Below are 13,163 nucleotides of genomic sequence, written 5' to 3' on the forward strand. Positions count from 1 at the left end.
TAAAGGTAGTTACAGTTATTCACACGTAGCGAGAAGAGCGAAATAAAGCATCGGAATATCAGATTTATTTCGGTTTTTTGTGATTTTATCTACAGACCTGTCAGCCCAGTTGTACTTGACAGAATTTTGGTTGCATGTGTAACAACAGTCGGCATCTGATGTGTTTAGAGAACATCTGTAAACCGTAGCGTCTAATGAGACTCCATATCTGAGGCATGTAGGTAACATCTGTAAATGTAGCTTCAACCAACAGTCTGCATCTGAGGCGTTTAGGGAACATCTGTAAATTGTAGCTTCTAATGAGAGTCTACAACGGAGGCATTTAGGGAACATCTGTAAACTGTAGCATCTACCAGCAGTTCCCATCTGAGGTGTTTAGGGAACATCTGTAAACTGCAGCGTCTAACATGAGTCCACATCTGAGGCATTTAGGGAACGTGCAAATTGTAGCGTCTGATGAGGGTCCGTATCCGGCCCATTTAGGGAACATCTGTAAATTGCAGCTTCTACCAAGTCTCCATCGGAGGCATTTAGGGAACATCTGTAAATTCCTAAATTTTTATGTGCTGATAGTTTGGATCTGAGGCGTTTAGGGAACATGTGTAAAAACTTAGCGCTCAATGAGAGTCCACATCTGAGGCATTTTGGGACCATCTGTAAATTATAAATTTTCGTCTGCCCATAGTCCGCCTCTGAGGCATTTAGGGATAATGTGTAAATTGTAGCATCTGATGAGAGCCCGCATCTGGCGCATTTAGGGAACACCTGTGAATTGTAGCTTCTACCAAGTCTCAATCAGAGGCATTTAGGGAACATCTGCAAATTCCAAAATTTTGTCTGCTGATAGACCATATCTGAGGCGTTTAGAAAACATCTGTAAATTGTACCGTCTAATAAGAGTCCACATCTGAGGCATTTAGGGAACATCCATATCTCTGATTAGTTAAAAAACAAAAAACTACAATTTCTGCACAAAAATTTTGAGAGTTTCCGGCTGAACTGCAGGTTGTGTTTACATAAAAACAATTTAAAAAGAAAGATTGCACACATGCACATTACTACAAATAAAATCTAACCAATGACACGTAAACCTTCCAATTACATGTGATATAATCTGCATCAGTTATTTACTCGGCGCCAGACACTGATATTTACCTGTGGCGGGTTTTCAGAATCCTCTGCTGGATACTTGAGGAGGCGTAGAACTCTGGAAAGCTGCAAGGACAGAAGAGGAGCTCAGTTAGGAACATCTCCAGCAGATGCAGTTCTCCCACAGAGCAACAGGAACACCGGCTACAAAGCCTGGGGTGTGTCAGGCTAACAAAGAACGGTAAGCTCCAAACATTTCCGTCTGAATGCGAGTTCAGACTAGTGCCTTTGCCTAAAGAACATTCAGCACAATAACGCACAGAAACTGTTCCAATAAACAGCAATAAGAACTCATTTAGCCCCCGGCTGTAAGTGAAGAACAGCAGATATAATGTTCACGTAACCCACATCAGGACATTTTATCAGCAGTCAACAGACACACAAAAAGAACCATATTATTCAGCAAAATCAGATTACACACCAGCATTTACTGCATTAATAATCTGCTGAGAGCCACATTTAAACGTAGAAACTCAGAAATCAGATCTTTCTTAGAACCAAAACTAAATTTTGACAAGTACTCAGATTATTTTAAGCCCACTGTTGACGCCATTTCTGTACAAGAGTCCATATCTGAGGCGTTTAAGGAACATCTGGAAATTATAGCTTCTAACAAGAGTCTGCATCTGATGTGTTTAGGGAACATCTGGTCGTGTCTAATTAAAGTCCACAACAAGTCCTTTAGGGAACAATTGGGATTATTTTAAGTCCACTGGTGATGCTGTTTTTACACAGATGCAGCAGTAAAAAAAGACAATCATTCTTTCATCCTTTTATACCCAAAAACTGACCATTTCTCAGGACCAGAAACTGTAAAAACTGAATCATCGGATATTCTACTTTCTTACTTAGGACAGTCCTCGAACAACTCATCTGTGACGTGTTGTTCTATCAGAAAATGATCAAGATCTAAGTTTAAAACTGCATAATTTCCTCAAAATCACAGTAAAACCTAAACATAAACCACATGATCCAACTAGATTCCGAGATCACCTGCGCAATCTGAAAGTCATTCGTCACTCAGTCGCAACCAACAGTCATATAACAAAAATTCAGATTAGTTTCGGGTGAATTGCAGGCAGTGATTACCCAGAGAAGAGAGGAGACTAGTATGAAAACACATTAAAGATGTAAATAATTAAATCTCTATATTTTTCCTTCAGTTTTTATAACTCCCGTGGACACTGGGGAACATGTTGATTTTGTTTTCTTTTAAAGTTAAAAAATAAATCAAACATATTTAACATTTTACGAAACATTTCTGAGTTTTCTCTCCGGTTGTGCAGTTATATTGCAGTGAAAAATGAACCCATAGTGATTAAAAAATGTGACAGGTGCCAAGAATCGCCCATAAACTGCTGAGAGGGTTAAAGATCGATCACATAGAAACCAACTATACCAGCCGTTTATAGGTGATGTACTACCAGTTTCGTTATTAGCAAGAGCTCTTGTTTAATCCTGTTACTTTGGAGTCATAGTGAGACGTTCCCTGTCTGAGCTCTTTGTCCAACATGTTTACAGAAAACACTGATTATAAACCCGAGTGCACGGATAACTGAGGGACAAATCCAGCTGAGGAAACCAGTTTCCTCCAGGCCAGTACTCTAAATACAGAAACCAGACTTCTTCCTATTTCCGTGAAGTTCAAGAAACCAGATTAGAAATGAAGTGCAGACAAATCCACTGCACGGTTCAGGGACATTCAGCATCATAAGCTGACTAACAATGACCGGTGTGTGTTTTCATTCCCACCCGACCCTCAACAGGAGTGATTATGTAAGAGGGGAGTGAGACAGAAGCCCCTTTCAGATGTAACATTACTGCTGGAACACGTTTAGTGAACATCTGTAAACTCTACAGTTCAATGGGAATCCACAACTGAGGCGTTTAGGGAACATCTGTACATTGTAGCATCTAATGTGCATCCACATTTGATGCACTAAGGGAACATGTTCAAACTGTAGCGTCTACTGATAGTCCACGTCTGAGGCTATTAGGGAACATTGGTACATTGTAGTAACAAAAACGGTACACATCTGAGGCATTCAAGGAACATCTGTAAATTCCCAAATTACTGTAACATCTGTAAACTGTAACGTCAATGAGCGTCCACATATAACACATTTAGGGAACATCTGTAAATTCTACAGTTCAATGAGACTCCACATCTGAGGCATTTAGGGAACGTCTGCAAATTTCCATATTTTTGTCTGCTGATAGTAGCATCTAAGGCGTTTAAGGAACATCTGTAAATTCTAACATCTACTGAGAGTCATCATCTGAAGCGTTAAAGGAACGTGTAAAATGTAGCATCTATGAGAATCCACAACTGAGTCGTTTCGGGAAAATTTGTAAAGTGTAGTGTCTAAATAGAGTCCATATTTGAGGGATTTAAGGAATATCTGTAAATTCCCAAAGTTTTGTCTGCTAATAGTCCGCATCTGAGGCATTTAGGGAGCATCTGACTTGCTTCATCGAGCTGTTAAAATCATGACATTCAGACAGAATGCCGTCACTTTAATATTATTCACAGCTTCGTTCAGACAACAGTGGACAAAACATCAAGTGACGCATAAGTCATAATAATGCACTAATGAGCTAAAGACTAAATCTAAATCCCACATTTAAGAACGACTTAAGTACAGCTGATAAACTATGACTGTGTGTGTGACCACTCATTGAAGATTATTTAAAATTATGAGTAATTAATAAAGTTATTTTGTTGTTCCACCTGCTTTGGAGATGCTCAGATGGATCCTGCTGCTGCCTGATGCTGCAGGTATTTAATAAAGTCCGAGGAAATAGTCCTAAGCAGCTGGAAGCAACAAACAAAACTTCAGTCAAATCTGACCTGTTACACATTTCAGTTCGTAATACAAGCACAAATGTAGAAGAAAGTGTGTTTTTGCATCAAAATGACCTATTTATAAGCTATTATTTCCATGAAAATAACCCTGCCCTGCTTTAAAATGACATATCTGTAACTGTACATTGTTGTAAACGCGGTACAACTGCGCTACACGAAACAATCCCAATCACAAAGTCCAACTCAGACAGATGTCAAAGTGTAAAAGATTTCAGGCTTCAGATTATCACAGAGCAAAAAGGCAGTTTTTACAGTTTTATGTAATACCACAGCAGCAGCAGCACTTAACGGGAAAACACAGGAAGCACTTTACATCTCTGCTCACATGATTCTAATAGTCAAATTCACAGTGAGCCGGTGCTCATTTACATACTTCTGTTTCTGTTGTCACACAGCAGAAAAACCCTGATTTTAGAACGTCATCTGACAAACTCAGCAAACACAGGAACTAAAAACGAGAATTTATCTGTATTTACACAGGATTAAAGACTTTTAAAGCTGCTACCAAAGTCAGAAAACAACAAAAAAAGATGATTTAGCTGCTGTGAGCTGTAAAATATTAACGTGACTTACATTTAATATACAGACTGAAATTTGTATCTGTTAAGAGTGATTTCCTGTGGAGCCATTATGTTTAAATATACAGTTTTGCATCCATTATTGTACAACGACATACAGTTTGTCACGTTAAAAACACCTCAGACAAAATGGTCATTTTGCTTTTTTCGAGGAAAATGGTGTTTTTCAATTAATTGAATAATCCATAAAAAACATCCGACAGATTAATCAATAGACAAATTAGTTTTTATACTCGTTATTATTGGTTTCTATTTTCACATGGCATCTTTTGTACGACGTAATACGCTATTTGTTGCATTCTGCACTCTCATTTTACACATCATTCTACGCATTGTAGGCACTTTATGCTGTTTTCTCAAGATCTATCTATCTAACTGAACGTCCCATTATGCAAGAAGACAGGACTGGTTTGTCTAAAAAACACGTTTGTAATACTGTCATATGAGAAAACTGCAGTTTCTAGGTGGAGATGTTTGCTTACACCATACGGTTATGTGGGAAAAAAACAGATTTTACTGGGCGAGGTCGTTGAAACATCATTTGACCCATTCTGGAGTCTGGACTGTGTTTAGTTCAGCTCTGACACTTTACGCTTTTAAAGGAATGAGCTGTAAAAAGCCAAGCTGAACCTCAGGTGTGGTGTGAGTCCTGTCATTTCTCAAACTACATGACAAAAACTTGAGTAACTAGTGCTGCTCATTCCAAAACAGTCCGTTATTGTCTTTTTGTTAACTTTATAAATCCCAGTGAAGCTCGTCAGCTCGTTTCGACACTCAGCATTGATTCATGACCTCATGACACATCAACGGTTGCTCAACAACAACATGATCGGACCGGTCAAGTGGATGAGGCTTTTCCCCACAGAGGAGCACGTCCCTGAACGCATCACCTAGCCCTGGTCACTCTACCTGCGTGGAAATGAACTCAGCCCACCGGCTTCATGTTCGGCTAAGACTAACCAGCAGCCCGCCCACTAAAGTGTTTCTGCGGCCGCGTCTGGTTGAGCAGCTGCCGGGTGGGCAATCGGGGGAAGCTGCTAGCGGCTAAGTTAGCACCGGAGCTTTCTGTCATTTCTGTCCGAAAACGACAAAGTCAATACATGACTCTGACAGGACGTGAATCTACGCTTAATTTCTGATAATCACTCGGATTTTACGCGACTCTGTCCCCGTGAAATAATCATTTTTCATTGCTTTGACTCATCCGAGCAGCTAGCAGTTGGCTAAGCCGGCTAGGCTAGCCCACACAGGCTAACGGTGATAAACACAGTCCTGACAGTTGACATTTCACTCCTCGCTTTCCAAACGTTTACAACGAAGTTTTAACCGCCAGCGGCACCGAGTCGAAGCTGATGTAACGGCTGGAAAGTGTGGAGCCTGAGGCGCGCAGGGCTGAACTCACACTCCCCCCTCGGGCTCCAGCAGAACTTGGGGTTTAGCTCCGCGCTAGGCTAGCTGACTCACCTGTACGTGAGAGACCACCAGGCTCTTGTTCCCCTCTCCGTGGTACTTCCAGTCGTTTTCGTCCATTTTGTCCACTTCCATCACACCGGCAGCGACTAGCTGAGCTCCCGTCAACGGCCACAAAGCGACACGCAACGGCACGGCTACATACAAGTGCGGCGACCGGAGCTGCCGGCCGTTAGCAGGAATTTAGGAGAACTACAGCGGGACAGACTGAACTGCTGCCGCCGCTGCTAGCTCTGCCTCTGCCGCTTCTCCTGCCGCTCGGGCGTCAAATCCGCCTTCCGCAATGCTACTTCTTCAAAATAAAAGTCCAATGAAACGGACACTAATATTTACTGAGCAAAAACGGGAGAAAATCTATATACTTAGGAATAAAATCTTGATTTAGAAAAAATCACGGTGAAGTTCACCAGAAGGCACCTGGACTTCTGGATCTGGTTCTCGAAGACCTTCATCAAAGACTCACTTCTAACTGTCTAGTGGGTCGCAGGTATTTATTCTAACCCACACCTCTAAATCACATGGCTCACAGCCTGTTACTGACACAAGCTGACATACCTCCAGATGTGAATAGTTACGAAATAGACAGGTGGGGTAGGACTCAAGGTGTGCTGAAACTGTGGGAAGGAACCTCAATATTGCACCATAAGTACCTGATAAGTGGTGTTGTAGACCCCCCTCTGACTTAACATAATAATTTATATTTATTAAATTAGATATGAAAAATGACAAAGAAAGTGTTAATGTTGAAAATAAAGTCTGACAAAAGAATAATAAACATTTCTTTAATTGATTAATGTAATATACTGCCTTATGTTTCCGTATGGCGATGTGTATCAAGAAGAAGAATATTTCAGGCTCAAAAAATCCCAAAATATGTGGGTACTTAAAAAAGTTGTCTGCCTCACCCAGAAATAAGAGGTGTAACTGCCATTTTAGGGCATACCTATGTCATAAAGTTTTATAGCACCATTTCCAGAAAGTCCAAAATTTGAAGCAATCAAAGAAAAAACAGAGGGGAATGCTTCGAGGTGCTGTTGCTCCAGGATAATACGTCTATCCATGCATCCAGAATATTTTTTAATTACTTAAAGATTATTAGCATGAATAGAAGATTTTAAGCTATTACTCATTACATCAACTTGCCCCAACATGTATTTGTGTCTTATTTATAAAGGATATATTTAATTAAGGTTTTTTTAAGGTGACATACAGCAGAAATGAAAAACAAAATAAAAAACAAAGATTCATTATTTATTAAACAATTTTTTTAAAATCTGGTCTCCACAGGTGTTATAAATACTGGTGAACAATGGTGAGTCTACATACAATAGAAATTTTACTGTTTAACTTTTTAATTAGTATCCATACTTGTGTCCTATCTTCTCTGTGTGAACACAACCTGCAGTTTGACCAAAAAAAATCAAAGGAAAGAATGATACATGTAGAATAACAGGATTTTTAAAAAATATAATAATTTTTAGCTTGGGTTTGGATATTTTTTCTGACAAACACAAAGTTGTGGATAAGTCAAAGGAGAGTTAAACATCTGACTGATGTTTTTGTTTTACAATGAGAAACAAAACAATAGACGTGAAATTAGAAAAGTAAGTTTTAAAAATTCTGTTTCATTTGTTAACATAAATAAAATTAAAAAATACGGTCACACTGTCAAACAACTGCTGCATGAAAAAACAATGGATTTGCCATTGTATCTAACACTAAGGCATAAAAACCGACTGTACAGTTTTCATGTTGCACAGCAGGAACCCCTGTCACATGCAGCTATTTCGACATGTTATTAGTGAAATGGAACCATTAAAACCTGAAGAGCAGCTGGATGAAGTGTTAACAGACTTTTATTTGACTGCGGTGATGTCAGTTCAAGGCTGGAATTCAGCCCTGACAGAACTTAACGCTGTGGAGGTGTCCTTGTTTAAGGACACAAACAGGCCAGCACATGTTACAAATAATGGGTTGGGAAAGGAAGGAAACTTCAGTGAGAATTCCTGCGTCAATAAAAGGGATTTCGATCTTCTGACAGCAGGGCGTCAACCTCAAAAAAAGTTACATAATTTATAACTCATCTTGTAGATTGCAAGATAAATCATTGCATTTATCATTACTATACCTCTAACATGATGACAAGAATCAGAACTAATATTACAGACTCAAACAATCCAAAAGCTTGACAGTACTTCACCCAGAAACTAGGGGTGTAACTCCCATTTTGTGGCATAGCTGTAACCTATAAAGCCATATATCTCTGTCCACAAAATACTTCAAATCACATGGTTCCCTGTCCGATACTGACACAAGATGGTTTAACATGGTTATGAAACTGCCAGGTGATGGATTATTCAAGGTGTGGTGGAACTGTCTGGGAAGGAACCTCAACACTGCACCATAAGTACCTGATAAGTGGTGTTGTAGAACCTCTTTAATATGTAGGAACATTAAGGATGTCAGGGCTGCACAGTGGCTTGGTGGTTAGCACTTTCGCCTTGCAGCTAGAAGATCCACGGTTTGCGTCCCGGCCTTCCTGGAATCTTTCTACATGGAGTTTGCATGTTCTCCCTGTACATGAGTGGGTTTTCTCCAGGTTCTCCAGCTTCCTGTCACAGTCCAAAAACATGCTGAGGGTAATTGGTAACTCTAAATTGTCTGTAGGTGTGAATGTGAGTGTGATTGTTTGTCTCTATGTGAAGCCCTGTGATAGACTGATGACCAGAAAATGGATGGAAGAATGGATAAAGGAAGTCATCTACGAAGGTACTTCAAAAAGTTCTCACCTGGAAATAAGAGGTGTAACTTCCATTTTGGGCCATAAATAATCTATAAAGCTTTATATCACTGTCCACAAAAACTTTATCTATTTATCTATCTATCTATCTATCTATCTATCTATCTATCTATCTATCTATCTATCTATCTATCTATCTATCTATCTATCTATCTATCTATCTGTCCACCAGACAGAGGAATGAACAAATATTCCTCCGTCCACTCATCTTTAAAACAGCGGTTCTCCTCATAAACCTTGCTTCTTTTAGAGGAAGTCATGCTTTCATCTCTGCCTCTTCCTCTCTGCTATTTAAAACTGTGGCCGTGACACAAATATAATTCCATATGGATTGGCTGCACTGAGAGGAGCTATTACCGTATTAACTGGAGTAACAGCGCCCGTCAGCAAAAATGCTCAATAAAAATGTATTCTGGTGAATTTATCAGGGATTGTTCCGGACAGAAGCATCACTCCGCCATTTCGCGATGCCTGCTGTATATTATGGTGGATTTATTTGACAAACTTTGCTTCATTTGTCACCTAAACTGCAGAGTTTTAAAGTAAAATCTCCACAGTTCAGACCAGAATCAGTGGAGACTAGAGTCTGGTCTATAGCGCCCCCTGGAGGCCTGAGAGGACACCTACAAAGACGAGGTGAAACCAGACCAAAGATCATTAAGACAGAATTATTAAAGAACTCTGACATTTAAAGGACTTGTTCTTCTGAGGTTTTATTTTGTGTTTTTATTAATGAAAGATGGCATTATCTTTAAAAGAGAGGCAGAAATGATACCTTTCAAGAGAACGAATTAAACATCTTTTTATCCAACAGATGAGCTAAAAATATTACATTGGAACTAAATTCTTTGAAATCTTCTCACTATCTGCATTTCATACACACAGAGAAACATGAACATAATAAAACAGAGCAACGTTATCTGTCACGTTAAGGAAAAAGTTTGTCACTGCTGGTGAATGTATGAGTTTGTTCACAGTCTCCAGTAGGACCTTTGGAGGGGCTCAAAGTTAAAAGGAGGCACATGGAGCACGATATGAAATGCCGTACAGAAACGTACCTGACAACATAACCGGCTGAATTCTAGCAACCCTTATTCATGAAGAATGTAACATGGAATCACAGCGTACCACATCATCATCCACCCCTCATATCTTTGTTAGAGGACAGTCTATGTTTGACCTGATGGGTTCATTGAACAGCTTCTGTTGATGATGATGATGATGATGATGATGATGATGATGATGATGATGATGATGATGATGATGATGATGATGATGATATCGCTGGAGGTGGGCTGTATTGATCTGAGAGTTTAGACACTAAAAAGAGCATGGGAGAGATAGTAGCTGATTAAACAAGTGTTATGTGATCCTGATAAGATGCAAAGATAACTAACACTGAAAATGTCTGACTGACCTGCCATCCTGCTGACTGTTTGTAGGAGACTCCAAGGCTGATTGTTGGAACTAAACACAACTAGTTGCTCATTTGAAAACTAAAATGGAGGGACGAGAATAAAGGAGGAGTGGAGGTACAGCCTACATCCACAAAGCCATAATTCAAGCTGTGCATTGATTTAGGACATAGGAAGAAAATATTTCAACCCTCGTGTCGTCCTGCGGGTGAAAATTGACACGTTTTAAAGTTTGAGAATGCAGGAAAAAAATACATTTTCACAGTGAAACTTCTGATGTCCACATTTTCAACATTTTTGGGAAATCTTTGAACATTTTTTTGTGTAAAAATTAATGTTAAAAATGTTTCTTAAGAAAATTCACCAAAAAAATCAACCAAAATCCAGCGATTTCTTTTTCTGAAAGTTCTTAAAGAAAATATTAGAACTTTTACTGATATATATGTCATCACTTCAGATATTTTTAGGAACATTTTTACTAATTTTTTGAAAATACTTTCTTGCCAAATGTGGAGGATTAAAAAAAAAAAGACTTTTAAGGGAAACTTTTAAGGAATTATTGGAATTTTCATCCTGAAGGTTTTGCAAATTTTCAGAAATGTGAGGATTTTTTTTGCTGAATTTTGGGATTTTTTTTTCAGACAAGGAAACAATATTTTTGGTGCCTGTAAATGAGGACAACAGGAGGATTAAGTTGAATCTAGGTCACCATTAGACACTGGACTGTTTAACTGTGGCTGCTCTTCCTGGAGTCCTTGCTTTTAGATTTCATAGCTTTTCCAGACATGTACTGTATAGGTATGAATTTGCTCCATGGTGCTGATTCATAATCTGCCTTTTATTATTCATAGTGCTAATAATAAAGTAAAAAATTATAATTAAATGATATAGAAATCATGTATTTAAATGTATTTGTGCTTTTATTCAGTTTGACTATCCACTTTGCACAAGACAGCAAGGTTCTAAAAGTTCTATATTTTACATTTATGCATATTATATTTAATATGTGTGTATATATACAAATGTTATAAACAAGTACTGATATGTTGTTGTATTTATACTGCAATAGTCCAAAATTATGTGAAAATGCATGTACCTAGTTTCAGTGAAATAAATAACCTCTGCCTCATTGCCTCTAGAAACAGGAAACACACTGCAACTCACTGACAGTAAAATAATACATCTCTCTGATGCACTTTGCCCATGACAACAGAAACATACAGAAACAAAAAGAAGCCTGACAGACTTTATCCTCTCAGCAGCTGTGTGGTTAACTAGCGACGGTAACTTATGAAAGGTATGTGCAGAATCATACGTACACACAGGATGCTCACTGCACTGCATCAGTCATCTAGAATACACCGTGTACACATGAATACCACTGCAGAACCTCCCCACCATCAGGACCATCAGTTGTTGAAGTCCTCCCTCGGGTCTTTGGTTTCTAGACTAGCAGCACTAGATTTAATTACAACAGCTCAGCTTTTCAAATGCTATAGAGGCGACCTGTGATCTCTGTTTTATTCATTTTTTACATGAATTCTCCTGTAAATCAGCATCAGATCAGTTTGTGTGTAAACCTAGTCAGCACAAACTACAAAAAAATACACATAAAAAGGCAAAAACAGCAGTAAAAAAAACAAAACGCAGAACAGCTTGTTTATTTTTATAGCACCAGAGAATCCTCCTCACTCTCCACATTCTAGAAATCCATAGACACATCTTTTCAAAACTGCCTATAGCTCAGACATGTTCCCTGTTCTCCACTATATTCTATTTATTTATTGTTATTATTATGTTGTGTGTCGCTCCCTACTTTGTTAAGCGTCTTTGAGTATCTTGCTATTTTAATCAATATTATTATTAATAACAAGAAGAAGAAGAAGAATTTAGTTAATCATCCTGGTGTGGCGTGCGGAGGGGTCAGGGATAAACTAACGTGCTACAATTACTGAATGTAGACACCAGCCAGACAACGCCACCCTGGGACTTTCACCCAGGGAATTATAACCACCACTAACGAGAAGACAACTCAGGTTCGTTCCACTGATGAGGCAGGAGACATGATTCCAGTGCAGGCAAAAGAATACAAATTTTATTTAATACCAAAAATACTCAGTTTAAAACCAATTTAAAACAAACAACCATTCACACGAGATTGTTAAATGAAGGGTTTGGGGACTAATCAGAGCTGGAGGCTCTCTGGTGGAGGTTTGGGCCAACGGGCAACACAAGGGAGCCCAGGAGAAATCACCCTACTCACACGTGAACACACACACACACACACACACACACACACACACACACACACACACACACACACACACACACACACACACACACACACACACACACACACACACACACACACACACACTCACTTCTGACTGATGAGGAGAGGTTCAGATTAAAAAAAGGGGAATTCATAATAACTCTTGACAAAGGACACAACAAATATACAATAAGCGTTCCATGTCAATCCTGAAACATCTTTGTACAGAGAAGCGAGCAATAAAAGAAAAATAATCAAGAATACAAATGTGGTTAGGATAATTCCAAGTGTTGCAGAAGGGGATCCCATGTTTTCTCCAGTTTGAGTTGGAATTTAAGACTGCTGTTTCGCAGTTTTTCTAAATGAATGACTGAAACCAATTCATACAACCAATTCTTGAAGCATGGTGGAGTTGGTGTTTTCCAGTTTTTTAAAATAATTTGTTTTGCTAGCACCATGCCCATTAGGAGAGCTGCTTGTATGAGTGCAGGGAGCACAGATGGATCCTCTGAGGCTCCAAAAAGAGCAAACTCCCTGTCAGGAGGGAGTTTCCTCTTATAAACCTCAGAGAAAAAAACAGAAATTCTGACCCAGAACTGGTAGATTAACGGAC

General features: G+C 39.0%; 1 protein-coding gene across 1 annotated transcript in view; it reads right to left on the minus strand.

Moving 5' to 3' along the window:
* Positions 1 to 6,518, minus strand: part of ippk (inositol 1,3,4,5,6-pentakisphosphate 2-kinase) — a 28,656-nt gene extending 22,138 nt beyond the window's left edge. Inside the window, exons 1-2 of the mRNA XM_023298044.3 lie at positions 6,058 to 6,518; positions 1,156 to 1,215 (exon numbers count right to left, since the gene is read on the minus strand). Of these exons, the coding sequence (XP_023153812.2) occupies positions 1,156 to 1,215; positions 6,058 to 6,138 (141 nt within the window). The 5' untranslated portion in view covers positions 6,139 to 6,518. The remainder of the gene's footprint in view (positions 1 to 1,155; positions 1,216 to 6,057) is intronic.
* Between the last annotated feature and the right edge of the window lie 6,645 nt (positions 6,519 to 13,163).

Source organism: Amphiprion ocellaris, chromosome 5, assembly GCF_022539595.1.
Source record: "Amphiprion ocellaris isolate individual 3 ecotype Okinawa chromosome 5, ASM2253959v1, whole genome shotgun sequence".
In the NCBI taxonomy this organism is placed as follows: domain Eukaryota; kingdom Metazoa; phylum Chordata; class Actinopteri; family Pomacentridae; genus Amphiprion; species Amphiprion ocellaris.